The 20,948-nt window shown below is 42.7% G+C and overlaps 1 protein-coding gene across 1 annotated transcript in view; it reads left to right on the forward strand.

Annotated features, from left to right (window-relative positions):
* MYO3B (myosin IIIB) overlaps nucleotides 1-20,948 on the forward strand; it is a 446,006-nt gene that overhangs the window by 290,673 nt on the left and 134,385 nt on the right. Inside the window, exons 26-28 of the mRNA XM_055379151.2 lie at nucleotides 966-1,046; nucleotides 14,008-14,109; nucleotides 19,217-19,319. Of these exons, the coding sequence (XP_055235126.1) occupies nucleotides 966-1,046; nucleotides 14,008-14,109; nucleotides 19,217-19,319 (286 nt within the window). The remainder of the gene's footprint in view (nucleotides 1-965; nucleotides 1,047-14,007; nucleotides 14,110-19,216; nucleotides 19,320-20,948) is intronic.

A 20,948-nucleotide genomic window follows, 5' to 3' on the forward strand; every position in this document is an offset into this window, starting at 1 on the left:
ATAAACCAAGGGAAGAGGTTGCTAATCTCTTTCATGTGCCCTGCCTAGTCAGTGCCTCTTTGTTTACGTATATGTGTTATTAGTGTTACACACAACATTTAAGTTCCTGTGCAATAGACAAATGATTATGAAAGCACCAGATCTTGAACAAAGTGGATGATTTCCCTTATGCTCTCATAACCCAGAATCCTCATGTGGCTCAGTCTATTTTGGACTTCATGAGCTCACCCAGCAACTTCGAGAGTTGTGATGCTGAGACGGGAGGAACAAAGAGAGACATTGTGCTCCTCGTGGGTGGCTTAATGCCCCAGTTTTGTATCTAAAGGGCTTACCACCTTTGCCCCAGAGAGTCCCTTCCTCTTTTCTCTCTTTTTCTTCACCTTTCTTCCCTGCCTTTTCCCTTCCCACTGCACATCTTTCCTCTCCCTCAGCATACCTCTCGGCACAGAATTCACTCACAGCAAATGACAGTGTTGTGCTACTTATTATTTCCCTTGACTCCGCTCTTTCTCTTCTTCAACTTTCCTGTTTATATTTTTCTCCCAAATAACAGATTTTGAAAGGGTCAGGCTATTCCAGTTCCTTTCTACCATCCCTGCCACACCCCTCCACCTGTATCATATCCCCAAGTCTTGAAGACAGGGCTTTCTCCAGGGATTAGAACGACAGGAAACCATCTCACCTGGAGTAGGGGTCCCACGTGATTCATCAGTGGAACCCAGAGTGTTCTGGAAATCACTGCCTGAACAAAAGCAACCCCTTAGAAGCATCTTCAAAGCCAAGCTGTGAGAACAGAGAGGCCTCTCTTCTCGCCGTAGATCACGTACCTCTGCTTATTTTGTTCAGTGAGAAAGCAGGAGGGAGGATGAGACGGGCAATAGACTGGAGGGGAAAACAGCTTATATCAATTCTCTGGCACGTTCTTAAATTAATGTCATTCCTAGCACATGGTTTTATATTTTTAGCCTGGAGAGGATATGATGCTCGGAGGAAATTTAAGAAAATAAGCAACAGAAGGAATGAGTCTGCTGCTCATAATCAAGCAGGTAATTAAAACATCATTTTCACAGTGTCCACTTGAAAATATTCTGTGACTAACTTCCTGTGAATGTAGAAAAGCTGAAAGGTTAATAATTCAGGAGCACTGGAATGAGTCAAGAGTTCTGGGAGACAGGAGTCCTAGTGTTCTGACCCTCCCTGTGTGATAACTATGATGCTAACAGTGAGCATGAGCATTTGCTGTTTGCCACATTTGGCTAAGGATGCTCTGACTGGGTTCTCTTGTATACCTGATATTATAGAGGAGGAAATTGTGGCACTGAGAAGTGAAGGGACTTGTCCACCATCACACAGTTCATCAGTTGCAGAGCCAGCATTTGAACACAGGCCGTTTGGATAGAGTCAGCATCGCATACTGCCACCTGAACAAAACCCTTTCCCTCTCGGAGTCACGTGTCCCTCATCTGTTAAATGAGAGTGCTGGTTAAAAAGGTCCAGAAGGTGCCTTCCCATTTTGGAATTCTCTAATTATATGCAAGACCTGTTTCTTAGCATCACAGAGGAGGAATCACTCAGGGAGTTTCCCAGCAAACTGAGTTTCCCAAATCCAGGCTTATATGTGGCTATCATGGTCCTCTGGGCCCCATGGCATGAGCACATGGTGGCTTTTATGGCTCGGCTTGCTATTGGCAGCCTGAGAGGTGTAAGCTCTGGTTTCTGACTCATCCGTCCCCTCTCTGGCTCTTCAGTCACTCTGCTCTTCTGCAAATGGCAGTGTCCACTGTGGGTGCAGCCTGGGCTCCTTTCCTCATTTGAAACTGCATATTCCTACTCGAGGCTCTGGAAGAAACAGGCCCCTGAGCTCCAGGAGCCACAAGAAATTAGAGACAGAATGAGAGAAATAGCCAGGCTGGTAGACTCAGCAGCAGAGAGAGAGATAGGATTTCACATACAGCTGAGCTTGAAGTAAACTCTTAAATAAAACAGCTGCAACCTCTTCAAAGAAGTCCCTGCTCAGAACCTGGCTCCAAGTAAACTTCTCAGAACTCTTAGACCACTGTAGAAGCCTGATGTCTTCATTCAAAACTAAAATAGTTGGGAGGAAAGGGTGCTATTAAAATGCAAATGTTAACTTTTAACACCATCCCCTAGGAATTCTAAGCTCTACAACTTCAAAGCCCCAGGAAGAGGGATGCAATTCTTGTTACAGCTTAAGAGAGAACTCAAAGTGCATCATTTGTTCCCTACTTGCCTGCCTCCCAACACACACACACACACACACACACACACAATCTCTCATTAAAAGAGGGTACCAAACTGATTTCTGATCTTGCAGTTTGGTACAAAGCCCAACATGTGTTTTAAAATTTAAACTTGCTTGAGCTTATTTATTGTTGATCCACTGAGTTCAGTATATAGGAATCATAAATCCAATTTTCCCTAAGTGAAAGTCATCTTTTGAGTGCTCCCTGTTTTGCACTCTGTTAATGCCAAGTGAATACTGCTGTAAAACAGAAATGGGTCTGCTTCATCATCATGCTATCAGGATAGTAATAATTGTATCTTTTCAGTGGAGCACCTATGGGGTAGCTATCATGGAAGGATAATGTTGCTCAGCGGAACTTTAAAAAGCATGTTTCTTTAAGGGTGTCTCCCTTTTTTTTTTTTTTTTTTTTTTTTTTTAGCCTTGCAAGCACCCAGCAGGACTTTAGAAAACACATTTCTTTAAGGGTGCCTTCCTTTTTTTAAGCCTTGCAAGCACCTCCCCTTTCTTAGCCTTGCAGCCAAAGTGTTCTTGCCTATCAAGTGATGTTGGGAACTTCCATTAACTGAGTCTGCAGGGGCTTAGATGGGCATGAAGGTGGCACCAACACCACCTCTGCCCTCTTAGAAGTAGTGTGGCAGCCAGAGCAAAGGCAGACAGCATCTGCCCTTTAGCCAACACCATGGACAGGAATTGGTGCGCTGGTTTTGTGTTGGTGGTAAAGATGCGTGAATAGGGTAGCAATCTTTGCAATTTTATGGGCAGTTTACTTTTACTTGGGAATATTTTCCTTATCTTTAGATTTGAAGGCATAATTGCGTTTATCTAAGAAGCAAAGCAACTCATTCCGACTTTTCTGTTTGGGGTTGTGATCTTCCCCAAACATAATCTCATTACAAGCCTCTCTTCGTCCCGCTAGGACATTTCCGAGTAGAACCAGACCCAGATACAGCGGCTCCCTGTTTTAGGAGCCTGCAGAAAGTGGCTTAGGGATATTGTCATAGCACAACCATTTCCGGTTGTTTTCTAAGGTTATTCTCTAATTTATTATTTTTTCAACAAATCATTTCATTTGAAATTTAGATTCTGTGGAATGAATTTGTATTTCTAGTTCTGGCCCATAGTATTTTCTTAAGTGGTGTTGCTAAGATATGTTATATATTTTTAAAAGAGCGGCCCTTGAAATTTAGGAAGCATTTGGCCTACATGTTGCTACAGAGCAGCGCATATTGAAATTTGTTTTCCTTTCATCTCCTTCCCAATAAAAGCAGCCGTGCGGCTTATCCCTTTAGCTTCCTCAGAACTTCCTTTCAGAATTCCCGATCTATTACGGCACATTCACATACCAGAAACAAGATGCCTTTTCATGCTGTCAACCTTTTTCATCTGAAATGTAAATTAATTCTTGCTGGTATGCCTTGACAGAGATCAAAGTCAGGGTATTAACCTTCCCAGGCTTTCTCATCATAAGGACTGGGCGGCCACCATTAGGAACTCTGTGTCCTTGTTAACGGGCCCTCCTCCAGGCAGCCCTCGGTCTAGGAGCCACCATTTCAAAGGCTCAGAGTCCTTGGTAAATGTCCTCATCATTACTTTCAACTGGGTGAGGAATAATCTGCCTGGCTAATTATTGCTTGTTTTTAATTGTGGGCCCTTCATTCAGATTCCAGGAGCAGGTTTCAGTGGTTCTGACAGCCAGTGATCTTGGTGTGATCGAGGGAGGGACAGGGCTCCGGAATGGAAACCTCTCCCCCAACTCAGTGGGTTGTTTCTTGCCTGTCAGTCTTTGAGGTAGGCCACATTTGCATTTTCAAAATAAACAGATGCCTTTCAAATACATGAGCTGGTGGTCTAGAGATCTCTGTGGGCCCAAACAGTTCACCAGCCAGTAATCAAATGCTGGAAGAGAAAACAAACGGAAAAAAAATACCCTGGGTACACAAGGATACATTTCCTATGTGTATAACACTGCACAGTCAATAAAGGGCCTTTATGAGGTGTAGGGGGGAGAGGGGAGAGGGGAGAGGAAGAGAAAGTAAAGGAGCCTGAGCAAAGGTATTGTCCATCAGTTTCTTTTCTGGGGGGCTGAGGGAGGTGGGAAGCAACTCTGCATATCACCTTGGCAAAGAAGTGGCATGTTTCATTGTTTTTTGTATTGGTTAATTCTGACAATGGGTTCTTGCCACAGGAAAACACATTCCTTTAAATGCCAAATAATTAAAATACGTACTTTGTTAAAATCCGAAAAAAATTATACATATTAGTGTTCAAATAGATGGTGTATTCTAAGTAAAAACTAACAGTGACCTTGATTCCATTACTAATCTGTTATGTTTTTAAATTACCTTACTTTTCAGAAATTGGACCTAACTACATTTATTCAACCAAAAAAAGCTTACGTTCCTCAGTGAAAATTATCAAAACAAACTAACTGCAGGGAACTTTATTAAAGACCTACATGTAATATCTCATTCATTAATTTTTCTAAAGCACTGGCTTTAAAACTGCCCCTCTAATTCAGGATATGTGTTTTAGATGAGAGCAAAGTTGTGGGCCTCCCTCTCTCAAAGGAGAAATGCCCTTTGAATAGGTGACAGTGGAGCCCTAGGGGCTGGAACCTTCTCCCAGGAGGAGTGGTCTTCCAGCACCTCACTGCTTCTCCCCACACACACACACACACAGGAGTCGGAAGAGCCACTAGTTTACAGGACATTTTCATCTAATTGCTTCAGTGCTGTGGAAATTGTTATTTTCTCTTTCTCTCTGTTGTTGGATCAGCTTCCTACATACTCCCCTCCTTGGCCCTGCCAAAAACACAGATGTTATCAGAAGATAACAATAGCTCTGACAGTGACGGCCATTTCTCCTCTGATGCTCTTTGGGGAGAGTGCTTTTCCCAGCATCAGCAGGGACTCTGACGAGGCTGGCAGGGTGCCTTCCTTGAGCCTGTGAACAGGCATTTTAAGCCACTGCAGCTGGGAACCACTGGGCACATCATGTGATGCGTGCAGAGCAGAGTTGCTTTAAATGCTGCTACCAGAAGAGAAAGTAAACATCGTATCCAGACAGCCTGACCCTACTTTGTAACAGAACCAAGTTTTTGGTGTATAAAACTGCCTGAACTTTTAAACTCTTTCAGTGCAAGGTTTTCTCCTAGCCTTTTCAAAAGGCTGTTTAAAAGGCTGTTTCCTTTAGCATCGTCAGTGGGTTGGCAATGATTAGGTGGTTGTAATTTCCTAGAACTAAATTTCCCGATATTTCCCTACGTGTGCAGGACAACTATATTTAAACTGGGATATTTCTTTCATTCACTTACTTAACTACTATTTGTTAAGCACCTACTTTATGCTGGGGCTCCCATGGTAAACAGTGAGATTTAATTTGGGGCTTCAAATTCTCCAGCTCCAATACAGAGCGCTCTAAAATATGCTTTCCCTCAAAGGGGTGCTGTTTGAATAAATCAAGTACTCTGTATTTTGCCAACGCTCTTTGGAAAGGAGCTCTGTAAAATCTAAAACAATACAAAGAGTACAAATTATTATAAAACACAGCCAAGGGTATGCATTGAAATGACCCATGCTTCTTGAAGGTAAAAATGACTGTAGTAGATATTTTTCATCCTGCTAAAGCTGTACATAAGTAGATTGTTGATCCCAAGCCAAACAAGAGGGGGACTGTAAGTAAATGCACCATTGAGAGAAAAGGTCCATTTTGAACAAACAGAAGGAAAACAAGCATGCCCTCTGTCACTCCTTTCTGTGTCTCTATTTGTAGTTCTACCTCTATTTCACTTTTTCTTCACTCATTTCATTTCTGTTTCTTAGATCCCTGGTCATTTCACACAAAAGCTAAATTCTTCAAACTGATAATCTTTATCAGAGGGAGCAGAGGTGTGAGAGAAGACAAGATCCAAACTCTTCTTGGCCATAGGGCAGGAGGCCGCTGCTTCTCTTTTCCTGGTGTTTTCCATATCCACATATCCACAGAATAGCAATGAAACATTTGGGGGAAATAATTTACCTGGTGCGCCTGAGCTTGAGATGCACTGTGAACTGCAAACTAGCCCTCCCCATCCTCCTGCCCCCCCATCTTCTAAACCTTTGTTTAACACAAGACAGGATGCTCTTCAGTCCTAGGCGAGGGGTCCTGCTCACTTCACTCTCATGCTATCTTGGTTTCCCTAGCTCTCCCATACTTGAGAAAGTGGGGCTTGCTCTCTTTCTTTTTCTTTTTCTTTTTTTTGAGATGGAGTCTCGCTCTGTCACCCAGGCTGGGGTGCAATGGTGCGTTCTTGGCTCACTGCAATCTCCCCTTCCTGAGTTCAAGGGATTCTCCTGCCTCAGACTCCCAAGTAGCTAGGATTACAGACATGCACCACCACACCCAGCTCTTTTATTAGTAGAGATGGGGTTTCACCACGTTGGTCAGGCTGGTCTCGAACTCCTGACCTCAAGTGATCCGCACGCCTCAGCCTCCCAAAGTGCTGGGATTACAGGCGTGAGCTACTGTGCCTGGCCTGGGGCTGATTTCTGACAGCTGCAGGCTTAACATATCTTGTAGGGGGAAATGTCTAGGTGGAAAGCATTGTGGTTTACTTGAGGAAAACATACCTTGTCTGTGACAAGGCTTAGAGCAAGTGGTGTAGTACAGAGACAGGATGGCCTGTGGTTTCGAGGTTTCTGACAAGAAATGAGCTCTGCCAAATCTCTCTTTGGCACAAACGATAGAATTTTTGTCATGGCATAGCTTGGAATGCACAGGAATCTCCTTTGCTATGGAATAAAATTATTGCCCATGCTAGGATTAAATAAGCCAGAGGGCAGAATACTGTTTACCTAATGCACAGAGAGGAAGCTGCAAAGTCATTGTGGGCTGGAGGTCCACTTGTGCCCAATATCATACCGGCATGGCACAAGTATGCTTAAGATGAAACTTTTGTGCAACAGTAGGTACCCCTAGGACTCGATATTATAACTTCAGAGGACGCCAGTGGTTAGAGCCTACAATCTGGAATCAGTTTTCTCCATTATGAACCTTGTTTAGTGTTCCAGACTCTAGCTGCAAAGAAGTGGTGCCTGAAAAGGTATCTTTGCCACCTCAACACAGAATGAAACAACATTATTATGATCAATTACACACTTGAGTTGCCTTTACTCTATGTCTTTAAAACAATTTCATGTAGAATCGTAAAATATGTTATCACATTTTATAACTTTTATTAGTTGTTTAGACGGTAACTACACAATGGTAAAGAAACATTTAGGGGAAAGCTAACTGGGCTGTGGCAAGAATGATCATGCTATTTTTCTTCAAAAGACTCTTGGAAATAGAAAGGCAGGCTTTGTTTTACCTCTTAACAGAGGAAGCAGGAGCACAGAGAGTTAAATAAGTTGTGTCTCCCTTATGTGTTCTGCAAGTTTAAACACTGGTTTCAGAGCCCTCTTCAGAGCCTTCACTCAGTGCTCTTTTCAGTAGACCATGCCCTACCATTGGTTTCCATCTTGAATATGACATATTGGAAATAAGGTACCAGTCAAAGCTTTGGAAAGAGTTGAAATACTGTCCTAGGCATGTGGAGTTTAGAGTCAAACAATGAATGTTAAATGATGGCTATGCTGCCATTTGCCATGTAGTTTGGGGAAAATTACTTAACTTCTGAGCCTTAGTTTCCTCAGCTGTAAAATGCGACTCATTAAGGCCTAATCCTCAGGACTGCTATGAAAATGATAGCAGGTAATATATGCAAAGCATCCTGCACAGTACCTGGCTCATGGTACGTATTCACTAAATGAAATGTTACTTCCCTCTCTGTACTCCCTTCCTAAATGTGAACTTCACTGGGGGGGGAAAAAAAGTCTGTGAAATACTCTTCTATGGAGGACATAATAATGCTGTAACTTCAGGCCGGGCATAGTGGCTCAAGCATATAATCCCAGCACTTTGGGAGGCCGAGGCGGGTGGATCACTTGAGGTCAGGAGTTTGAGACCAGCCTGGCCAACATGGCAAAATCCTGTCTCTACTAAAAACACAAAAATTAGCTGGACATGGTGGCGCATGCCTGTAATCCCAGGTACTTGGGAGGCTGAGCAGGGAGGATTGCATGAACCCAGGAGGCAGAGGTTGCAGTGAGCCAAGATCGCACCACTGCACTCCAATCTGGGTGACACAGTGAGACCCTGTCTCAAAAAAACAAAAACAAAATGCTGTAACTTCAAAAAGATGAAACAATTTCTTTCATTTCTGGAGAAAAATAGTACCTGTCAAATCTCAAATTCGATTACAGTAAAATCTTCATAAAAAGAATTTTCCAAGTCTTAACTTACGTCTTGTTTATTTGACAGGGAAGAAATAGAATACAACAATAACATGTAAGAGATTTCAAGTGGTTTTGTTTTTGTTTTTTGTGAAGAGCTGTGCTCCATTCATGCTGAAACCTTGATTCATTTGTGTATATAAAATTTTCAGGAACCTCAAAATTGTTAAGACTTAGGTGTGCTCCTGACATCATTTGTCCCCCTCACTAGTTTGAGGCCCTTTTGCACCTTGTTCTGAAAGATAGCAAGTTCCACTGTCACCCTGCTTCTGTAAAGCCAGAAATTCTAAAATCTAGGAGCTAAATATCACCCAGATTTGTTGCCTTCTGGTGTGGAAAGCAAGTTGCCTTTCAGATGTCTGAAGAGTTGGAAGATCTTGGTGTACCTATCATGTTTAACCCACAGTGACGGGTGATGGGCAGCCTAACAGCTGAACGACAGCCGTTTGGCCAGGAGTTCAAACCTCAACACGATGAGCCATAGCAGGATCACGGTTTGATTTGCTGTGGCCGTGAAGTCTGAATCACCAAATACAGAAGCAGAGGCAAGGGTGACAGCTGGTAGCCATTCTCGTCAATAAAGTTGTGACGGTTGAGATGTACAAGTAACTAGAGCCTGCTAATTTCATAGACTTTGAGCCAAGTGCTTAGTGTCAAAACCAGCTATGGTCAATGATGCAAATGGTTGTGAAAAGTCCCTCATCAGCAGCAAGACTCTCCCCATCAGACTCTTTCCTCTGATGGATTAGAAGCAAATTGGATCCTGCTTTCTAGGAATAGATCCAGTTTGAAGAAAAGGAGGCCTTATTTTTTAAAATTCTAGTAAATTCTTAAAAGTCTATTAAGTATAATTTACATACAGTAAAATTCAGTTTGAGAACACTAGATCCCCTCCATAATCAAGAAAAAGAACAAGGAGACACAGGTCCTTCCTCCAAGGAGCTTGCATTCTAATACAGAAAGTAAGAATAAAAAGAGATTAAAGATATGAAAACACCTGAAACTTTTAAGGGAGTGTGTCAGTTTGACTAGTGATATCCCAAAATTCATGTCCATTCAGAACCTCAGAATGTGACCTTAGTTGGAAACAGGGTTTTTGCAGATGTGCTTAATTAAAAATGAGGTCATACTGGATGAAGGTGGGTCCTGAAGCCAATGACTGGTGTCCTTATAAACATGCCATGTGAAGACACAAAGAAGAACTCCAAAAAGTTCCCTTATGCCCTTCTTGACATCCACCCCCCCTCACCCTCAGCCCCTGATAACCACTAATGGGTTTTCTGTCCTATAGTCTTACCTCTTCCAGAGTCTTGTCCTTATAGTCTTGACACTGTAAATGGAGTCATACAGCGTGAAACTTTTCAGTCTGGCTTTTTTCACTTAGCATAATGCTTCTGAGATTCATCTGCGTGTTGCGTTTTTTAGTAGTTCATTTATTTTCATTGCTGAGCAGAATTTCAGTGTATGGATGTACCACAATTTTATTCATTTACCAGCTGAAGGACAATTGGATTGTTTCCAGTTCTTGGTGATTATGAATAAAGCTGCTATAAACATTTAGAGCATTTTCCTTTTTTTTTTTTTTTTTTTTGAGACGGAGTCTCACTCTGTCGCCTAGGCTGGAGTGCAGTGGTGCGATCTCAGCTCACTGCAAACTCCGCCTCCCAGGTTCATGCCATTCTCCTGCCTCAGACTCCCAAGTAGCTGGGACTACAGGCGCCCACCACCACGCCCAGCTAATTTTTTTTTTTTTTTGTAATTTTAGTAGGGACGGGGTTTCACCATGTTAGCTAGGATGGTCTCGATCTCCTGACCTCATGATCCGCCTGCCTCGGCCTCCCAAAGTGCTAGGATTACAGGCGTGAGCCACCGCGCCCAGCCTTAGAGCATTTTCCTTTTGAGTAAAATGTATAGTAAAGTAAATAACTTTGCTTCACAGGAAACCAGAACTGTAGGAGCAGGAATGATCCTAGAGGTGGAAGTTGTTTTCTTTTTGATTAGCTGACAGGTATAGTTATTTTATACTTTTGCATAGCAATTTATAGTCTATTCAAAGCACTTTCATACACCTTACTTCCCGTAATTATCATTATAGTAACCCTGAGAAGCGGGCTAGGAATCTTGCTTCATTTTACAGATAGAAGCTAGGAAATCTCCTATAATCCAGACTTCCTAATCCTTATTTGCTGTCGTTCCTTCTAAACATTTTCTCAACATCCTGTCTGTGCAGAACAGTCTGCTAGATTCTTTTGGGGTACCCACAAAATATTTTTTCCCATCAAGACGGAGCAGTCTTACATGGAATCAAACTGACCACTCTGGCCCAGGCTTGAAAGGAATACAAAACTGGGCCACTTAACACAGCCACAAGAAACAGTCTATGAAGCTACCGGAAGCAGGCAGGACATAAATTTTAAGAAAGAAATCCTGAAGCTGGTGGGAGTCAGAAAATAATGGATTGACGGTCCCTAGATGATCAGAAGGAAGGGGAATTCCCCAGACAATGCTGTTCCAGGACAAGCAAGAAACTGATTTGTAGGATAATGGAAAACTTCCCTCCTTGGCTTCCAGGTTGGGGAAAACACTTACCAGGGAAGATTTTCTTTGAACTCAGTCAAAGTTTAACTGGGATAATGACTGGAATTAAGTACTGGATAATCAAAGTGGAAAATGCTTTCAGAGGCCTGAAATTACTAGACTTGTTTTGTGTGGTAGAGATGGAGGCCAGGATTTCTTATAGGGCTGTAGAAAAAAAAAATGTGTCCATGAGATTCTATTCTTTAAGAATCCAACTTTCTTGGTGCTGCTTTTGGTGGCATTTGCCTGTCAGACCTCCCACAAGTTGGCCTCTTTATCCTTTATATTCTGATAAGATGGCTGATGACCAGCTGTCAGTCCAAGCCAGAAACCACACTGGCTCCTTGTAAAATCTGCCAGCAGCAGTTAGGAGGGGAAGCCTGGGCTTTTGTGCCTCATCCGTATGCGCCTTCTCTGCCAGATACAGTGGGTGCCCTTTGCCAGGCCCATTATGAGGGCAGGAACGTTTACCCAGCCTAGATCACCAACCAGGAAACCTACCAGGACAGTGTCTCTGCTGAAACAATGCCTGATCTGTCCTTTGGGTGGGTCACTAAATGCCAGGCCAGGCCAGAGCCTCTTTCTGCAGCAGCTAGTCTATGGGACCATTAGAGGCCCAAGCACATGAAAGAATGTAACAAAGGTCTGACTTTTTTACTTTCATTTATAAAGGGGGAAAAAAAGGAGAATAGGGATTATTGTTTTTAAATGTTTAAATAAATGACCTGCATCATGTAATATTAGGAGTTCAGACTTTAGGAAAAAATTTTGTGCTTGGGTTCAAATCCTGGCTCTGCCAGTCTACAGCTGTGTGACTTTGGGCAAGTCATTTAACCTCCCCTTGTCTCAATTTCCTCAGCTGTAAAATGGGAATAATGTAGTCGCTCTCTTTTAGGGTTACTGTGAGCATTAAATGAGTTAATGTTTGCAAAGGGCTGAGAACAATGCATGGAACATAATAATCCATATGTATGATAATGTTTGTTAAATAAAAATAGTGGAGCTTTTCTTCCCACCCAATTTTTCCCCGCACCCCCCAGCCAAATCAAGCTGAAAGTACCTACCGTTCAGCTTGATCTTTTCCTTCTCTTTCTTCTAATTTCAGTACTTAACATCTGTCATGCCACTCCCCAACCCCAAAATTAGATTCCTAGGGCTGCCATAACAAATTACCACAAACTATGTAGCTGAAAACAACAGAAACTTATTCTGTCACAGTTCTAGAGGCTAGAAGTCCATCAAGGTGCCAGCAACATTGGTTTCTACTGGAGGTTCTGAGGGAGAGTCTGTTCCAAGTCTCTCTCCAGTCTCCTGTTGGTTCCTGGCAATCCTTGGCCAGTGTAGACCCATCACTCCACTCTCAGTTTCCATTGTCATATGCGTTCTCACTGAGTCTCTCTGTGTCTTCACATGGCCTGTTTATGAGGACACCAGTCATTGGCTTCAGGACCCACCTTCATCCAGTATGACCTCATTTTTAATTAACTACATCTGCAAAAACCCTGTTTCCAACTAAAGTCACATTCTGAGGTTCTGAATGGACATGAATTTTGGGATATCACTAGTCAAACTGACACACCCCCTTAAAAGTTTCAGGTGCTTTCATATCTTTAATCTCTTTTTATTCTTACTTTCTGTATTCGAATGTGAGCTCCTTGGAGGAAGGGCCTGTGTCTCTTTAATTTACTTTGAGGCAGCTAGAAATGTTTATTTGGCCACTTGAAAGGAATGGAGAGACAAGGGTGACACCAAGTTGGGTGTGGAAAGGTGATGCCTGAGATGGAGGAGTCGACCAGAAGGAGGGAGAAAGATAGGATTTTTAAAAATCACATCTGAACAAATAATAAAGGAGAAAGGTCAGGGATACCAAATATTCTAATGTGGTATATTTGGAAGCACTGCTGCCAGAAATAGAAATAGCCAAAACCAGAAGGAAGGTGCAGGAAGTGAGAACAAGGCCTAGGTAAGAGGCCAGGAAAAAAGGAGATGGGGACAGGGTTATTGCCTCGGGGCAGGACCAGAAAAAATCTCCTCCATGAGGAGGGGCAGTCCTGCTGCTAGTGTAGTTTCTGTCTAAAGTCAGGAGATCCAATGGAAAGAACCTGCCTTCTCCAGATATCTGAGGTAAAAGATGTTGGAACATCTTCAGCCGCTCGTGACCTTGAGGTCATGGAGAATGGAAGAAGAGATGTGACAGCTGGGAAAATCCCTGGTAGAGCCATTATGTTGTGGAATCCAAAAGGAAGTAAGCTGACTGGACAATGAGAAGCTGCAATGTGATATTCCTCAAGTGAATATAGTATGTAGTCCATCTTCTCCCTGACAGCATAATAAAAATCTATGATCAGGGCTGCAAGATCACAGGAAGGGAGGGGCACTTCCAAGAGGCAGAGATGTGGAGGAGAAAAAGGAGCAGTTTCCTGGGAGAGAGCTCACCCTTCTGTTTACTTCCCTGGTAGTGGCAACTGAAAGACAGCAGGAAAGCTATCCAGTGGCCAAACCAAGAATCCTAGCCTGGTGTACTCATGACCTGTGTTTGTCACTGAGTTTCCCTATTTGACTCATGTGATCAGTGACACAGTTTCCCCAAATTACCCAATGTCATCCAGCTAGTAGAGAATCTGGCCAGAACAATTATTAATTCTGCTGTTTCCTACTATTGTGCCCTTTCTCAACTACACTGTATTAAATCTTAAAAATAAGCACCAAGTCCATAAGTGAGATTAGTCACCTTGGTGCCTTGAACCGTAAGAAAAGTGTGGATTTTCCTGGCCAACTTCTATCACCCCGTTTGGTAATTCATCTAGGTGTGGGAGCATAACCTTGAGAAAGTCTTTTTGTTTCGTTCCACAGGGGACACTTCAAACCAAAGCAGTGGGCCACATTCCCCCGTCGCAGCGGGTACGAGGGGAAGTGCCGAGGTTCAAGACTGCGGCGAGCCTGGTGACCATAAAGGTAGAGTCTTTCGAGGTTTAGAATGAGTGTTCTAAATTCAGGGGCATTCCGGAGAAGGTTCCAAAGCTGGAAGTGATCACCTCTTATATAAGAACCTTCTGTCCACCACTCCTTCTTTTTTCTATAGGTGACAGCCAATTAAATTTAAGGCCAACCTTGCAGAGGACTCTGAAAGGTGATTTCATAGAAGGGAATAGAATAGACGGGGATAAGCTCCATTCCTCACAGCTGCCTCTCCACCTCCTTCCATGTTCCCTGGAACACTGGTCTAGTTGCAGCTCTCCTTACCAATGGCTTCGCCTTAACCTGTCCTCTTGAGGCAGACTCTGACATGTTTGTATCAGATTTACCTTAAGACTGAGGAAAGTTTAGTGTCTTGGGAAGATCCTTCTATGATCCAGAACCTGGTATATAGATCTCAGACTGATTGAGAACATTCATGGAAGGAAGGGGTACTGTGGACAAGAAGTGGAAACGTGGGTTTCTGGTTCTCAGTCCTCCACCAGTTAATATCCCTAAGCTCCAGTCATGGTAACATGAGACAGTTGGACTAAATCATGGTTTTCAAACATTTTTAAAATATTGCAGTCTCACCCTTTTGAATTTTGAAGGTCCCTGGACTTCTGCTTGAGAGGCTATGATTTTTGAAGTATGGTCTTTAATGCCAGCACCTGCATTTGTTGGCAAGTGAAGATTTTGTGGTAGAATTTACAGTTACAGTTTATCTGCCAGCCCCAGCGCCACTGCCCAGTGTGTAGGCAGAGAGGCTCTGGGTACCTCAGACTCCTTTAGTATCTCTCACTCAGTCTGTTTCAAGGAAATACTGAACTGGAACTTTACCTTGGGGCAAGGAGGTTAGGAAGTAGGAGAAAAAGAGAAGTAGCAGGATCCAGGAGAACATCAGTGTTTCTTGAACTTGAGGAGACTTGGGGATGGAGACAATGAGAAAGTTTTCATTTTCAAAAGAAGGGTGTCTGGCTATTACTGACTGAGAGTGCAGATCACTGTTTCCCCCTAGAAGTCACAAATAGGAGATCCTCCAGTATAGGAAGTCACAAATAGGAGATCCTCCAAAGATGTGTTATGCTTGGCCACACACAGTGCTTGTTAAAAAACTTTGAACCTAAATGTCTTTAAGTGGGGTGTGAATTCTCTGGTTCATCATAAATCCCACGATTCCCCATCCTCTTTGCCTGATACTTCACACATTTATATTTCTTCCTACGTGGCCCCAAAGGCATTTGCAACACCTCCTAATGGTGTTCTTGGTGTTTTTTGTTGTTGTTGTTTTTTCTGACAGGCAGATGCTTTTCCATCTTACTTCAAAATAGTCTGATAGAGATGGGCACGGTGGCTCACGCCTGTAATCCCAACACTTTGGGAGGCTGAGGTGGGCGGATCACCTGAGGCTGGGAGTTCGAGACCAGCCTGACCAACATGGAGAAACCCTGTCTCTACTAAAAATAGAAAAAATTAGCTGGGCATGGTGGCGCATGCCTGTAATCCCAGCTACTTGGGAGGCTGAGGCAGGAGAATTGCTTGAACCTGGGAGGCGGAGGTTGCAGTGAGCCGAGATCGTGCCATTGTACTCCAGTCTGGGCGACAAGAGTGAAACTCCATCTCAAAAAAAAAAAAAAAAAAAAAGTCTGATAAAGACTTGACTAGTTTTTCTCCTTGAAGAATATGAATGGCTCGGCGGGGTGTGGTGCCTCAAGCCTCTAATCCCAGCACTTTGGGAGGCCGAGATGGGCAGATCACGAGGTCAGGAGATACAGACCACCCTGGCTAACACACAATGAAACCCCATCTCTACTAAAAATACAAAAAATTAGCCGGGCATGGTGGCAGGCACCTGTAGTCCCAGCTGCTTGGGAGGCTGAGGCAGGAGAATGGTGTGAACCCATGAGGCGGAGCTTGCAGTGAGCCGAGATCATGCCACTGAACTACAGCCTGGGCAACAGAGTGAGACTCCGTCTCAAAAAAAAAAAAAATGTGAATGGCTTATAGAGCTCAACCAGATTTTGGAAGGATTTAGTTCCTCTAGAACTCCACTCCAAGTATTGCTTTACTTCATTAAACCAGAAACACATAGGAACCCTCCCTCATGAAAGGTGGCCCACCTCTAGAGAAGCTTCTATTGTCACACCTGTACATTCCCCAAGTTCGGCATTTTATGAATATTTCTACTATTTAAGTTCATAATTTTATTTTTCAGCCATGTCACTGGTCTAATTTTTTTTTAACTCAACCTATTCATACACTTAAAATGAGTCACCTTCTCTCTCTTTTTTTTCCTTCATATCTCCGTTTCTCCAATGTCCTTGTTCAGCAATTCATTTGCCAGAGAGAAGCCAGGTGGTTCCAACTGTCACCAGCTCATACTGAAAACTGTTTGACAATTTCAGATGCTGCCTTGAATTCAATGGTTTGATAATCTTATTTATCTCTTTAGTTTGACCCAAATCCTTCTCCCTGTTCTTCAGCAAAGCTGGGGGATGGAGGAGCAGATTCCTTCTAAGCTTTATTCAGAATATTCTGTAAGTTTCTGGTTTTATACTTCAAATAACTCTTAAAAATCAATATTTTGATGACTGAAGTGTAAATTAATAAGAAACATGGAATAAGTTTTCCCTTCAATTACATGAACAGAAATTCTATGGAAACCCCAGCAAAGTAGCTGGGGGCATTTGCTGAACCAGGTAAAGATGTTGCTTCCTCTCCTTCTGGTCTTGGACATGGCACCTTCATAAGGAGAGTCCCAAACCAAAAGAGATTTTACGGTTTTTTTTTCTAGATCTCTTTGTGCTATTTTCTTCTTTGGATGGCTATTGCTCCTTATTATTATTAGTTTTTTAACTGAGGATCTCCAAATAGGTACAGACAAAAGCTTGCAATCTTAGCTTTCCACAAGGGCAATATCATTTGGCCTTTGATCAGTGGTAGCCCTTAGTGCTGCTGATTTGGGCCAGAGAACAAGATTAAAAATTATTTGTGGTGATTTTTCCTTCTTAACAGGGAAACAGAAAGATGCTTGTATCCCTGAAGTGGGTTCCCCTTTTTTGTTTTTATGTCAGTTCTTGCTTTTATGTTGCTTATCACAGCATTGCAAGTGAGTGTGGGCCAAACAGTGGTTTAGAATCTCCAAGAGGGGGGAAAACCTGCCTGGTGCTCTAACTAGAGGATTTTATCAACGGAGAAAAGGCAATGGGGGAAGGGAAGGGAATTAATTAATGAAATTCTTTTTTTTTTTTTTTTTTTTTTTTTTTTGAGACGGAGTCTTGCTTTGTCGCCCAGGCTGGAGTGCAGTGGCGCGATCTCGGCTCACTGCAAGCTCCACCTCCCGGGTTCACGCCATTCTCCTGCCTCAGCCTCCCGAGTAGCTGGGACTACAGGCGCCCACTACCACGCCCGGCTAATTTTTTGTATTTTTAGTAGAGACCGGGTTTCACCGTGTTAGCCAGGATGGTCTCGATCTCCTGACCTCGTGATCCGCCCGCCTCGGCCTCCCAAAGTGCTGGGATTACAGGCGTGAGCCACCGCGCCCAGCCAATTAATGAAATTCTAACTGGTGGTGGCTATTTTTCTTTATTTCTATTTTTTCCTTCTTTCAATATTGTTGTTTCACTGTTTGGCCATAATGTTTGTGTGTGTGTGTGTGTGTGTGTGTGTGTGTGTGTGTGTGTGTGTGTAATAATAAAAATGTACTAATGTCTCACTTAAATTTTTCTCCTTTGGTGTTTGTAGCAATAATAATAACAACAACAACAAATCTTTCTATCCATTACCTTAGCTCAAAGAATTGCATTTATTCCACACAAGAAGTATTTATCCTAAGGAACCAAACTAACAATTTAAAATCAGCACATGTTCTTTCCAGAACAGACAACACAAAAAAACTGATTTCTATACTTTTTATTTATTTTTCTACATTTCTATCATGTATTCTGTAATCATAATGTCAACCATTTATGCATCTTCCACAGTAAGTCACAATTCCCAAATTTGTAGATTATCTTTGTTGGTTACTTTTCAGTTTGGATGGTTCTAGGTTATCTAAAATAAGGATGGCAAATAGGTGTGCAGTCTCCTTCCAACCCTAACTGATGGGTAGTGACTACTTGGAACAGTGGTTCTCAGCCCTGGGCACATATTAAAATTGTCTAGGGAGCTTTTAATAATTGATGGCAGTTCCCATCCCAGATCAACGTCAGAATGTCTAGGGGCTGGTCCTAGGCATGTTTAAAATCTTCCTGGGCGTTTCTAATGTACAGCCAGGAGTAAGACTCACTGATCTGGAAGCAGTGTCTCTCAAAATTTAACATGGATCAAGGTCACCTGGAGAGCTTGATAAAAACACAGATTGCCAGACCCTACCTGTAGAGTCTCTGATTCACTGAGTCTGAAGTTGGGCCCAAGAATGTTCATTTCTAATAAGTTTCCAGGTGATGTTGATGCTACTTGTTGGGCCACACTTTGACAACCACTGATGTGAAGTGTTAAGAAGGAACTTGAGGTTGAATTAAAGTTCAGTGGAAAAGAAGGCCGTGATTGATTAGCCATGGTCACTGGAAGAAAGAATTGTATTTGTTACCCTCATTCTTGAGAAACTCATCAATAAACTGTCCTCAATCAAAATGTGGAAATAGGTTACTCCTGGGATTATTCCGTTTACAGTTAATCCTAGCCACATCATCACATTTTGCTCCTTGCCCTGTCCACATCAGCAAGCAGCCTAGCCAGAACTAGAAGCTGATCTGCTGTCTCTGTCTAGCACAGTGTTGTTCCAGCTGTTGTATACTGCTTCTACCGGGACCCAAATCACTTGGGGCCTCTAATCTGTGTACTCTTTATATCTATTGCCAGAGAGAGGTAGCTTGTTTTCCTATAAGCATGAAAACAGTTTGCTGACTGAGACCAAGCATGGAACAAGACCTGGAATCGAGAACAGCTCAATTTTAATGACATATCCTAGAAAAAAAAACCTATAGAAAGTCACGGAGTGGTATGAGAGCAGGGAGAGAAGGGCTGCAGAGAGTGTAGATGGGCACCAAAAGCTAACCCTACCTACTTCTGAACATATGCTTAGCCCTCCTTTCTTTTCTCTCAGTTCTCAGGGGCTCTGTACATCATAGAAGCCATTCACAAGCAGAATCCAACAATGGCCATACACAGACTTCAAGCAACTCTCCTGCTGTCACAGAGAAAAATGGGTGAGCATTATCTGTAAGAGTTCCCTGTTGTAAACTCAGGTGCTCCATTCTAATGGATAATGAAATGGTAATGGATAATGCAACAACTATTTCTACCACTATGGTATTTTGGTGAACTGGAGAGAGTGGAGCCAAAAAGCGTTTCCAGGGCTGGGCGTGGTGGCTCAAGCCTGTAATCCCAGCACTTTGTGGGGGCTGAGGTGGGTGGGTCACCTGAGGTCAGGAGTTTGAGACTAGCCTGGCCCACATGGCAAAACCCCGCCTCTACTAAAAATACAAAAATGAGCCGCCATGGTGGCATGTGCCTGTAATCCCAGCTACTCAGGAGGCTGAGGCAGGAGAATCACTTGAACCATGGAGGCGGAGGTTGCAGTGAGCCAAGAATGTGCCACTGCACTTCAGCCTGGGCAACACAGCAAGACTCTGTCTCAAAAAAAAAAAAAAAAAAAAAGTGTTTCCATCAGATTCTCCCAAAAGTCTTTATTCTACAGAGCAACGTGAACACAACCCTACTTTTCGGGTTCTCTTCATGGTTAAATCTATACTTAGCCTCATCAGGTTAAACAACCTCCCCCTGGATATTTAGCAATGTCTGGAGACATTTTTGGTTGTCACAACTTTGGAGGGAAGAGTTGTGCAGTTGGCATCTAATGGGCAGAAGCCTGTGACGCTGCTAAACCTCCTGCAATGTACCACAAAGCCTCCCCGCAGCAAAGAATTGTCCAGCCTCAGATGTCAGTAGTCCCACAGTTGAGAAACCTACAGCCAGGCATGGTGGTGTGTGCCTGGAGACCCAGGTAATTGGGAGGCTGAGGTGGGAATATCACTTCAGCCCAGGAATTTGAGTCCAGCCTAGGAAATATAGTTAGACCCTGTCTCTATATTAAAATATATATATACACATATATATATACACACACATATATATATACATATATATACACACACATATATATATACATATATATACACACACATATATATACACATATATATACACATATATATACATATATACACACATATATATACACATATATATATACACATATATATACACATATATATACACATATATATATACACATATATATATACACACATATATATATACACACACATATATATATAATCTCATTTGGGGGAGATATATATATTATCTCATTTGAGTAGAAAAATGATGAGCTTCTAGAAAAACCCTAGATTTAAGCTAAAGCAAAAAGGGAGTATCATTTCCTGTTTAGCCACAGGTTTGAGTTAAATATAATTCAAAAGGAGTATAGCAGAGCTTGCCTTTCAGTGACCTCTGAGCTGCTCAAGCTGCAGGGCCCGATACCCTGGCTAAATGTAGGCTCAAGACACTTTAAGTCCAGCCAGGCCAGGCATGACACCAAGAGCTAAAGACACAAACAACTCCTAGGCCTGTTCTTCACGGAAGCCTTTATAATGTGCCTTCTCTCAGATAAGGTTTCCAGAACCCATCACATATGTCACCAGGAGAAGGACACAGCTACAGGAAGGAGTGGACCATGGCAAAGGGAAGGCCTAATAGAATGAAACTCACCTTTCTTATTTTCTTCCACATTGATTATGGGGAACTTCCTTAAAAGTTTTAGTCAAAGATTTCAA

This window comes from Gorilla gorilla, chromosome 11 (genome assembly GCF_029281585.2).
Source record: "Gorilla gorilla gorilla isolate KB3781 chromosome 11, NHGRI_mGorGor1-v2.1_pri, whole genome shotgun sequence".
Lineage (NCBI taxonomy): Eukaryota > Metazoa > Chordata > Mammalia > Primates > Hominidae > Gorilla > Gorilla gorilla.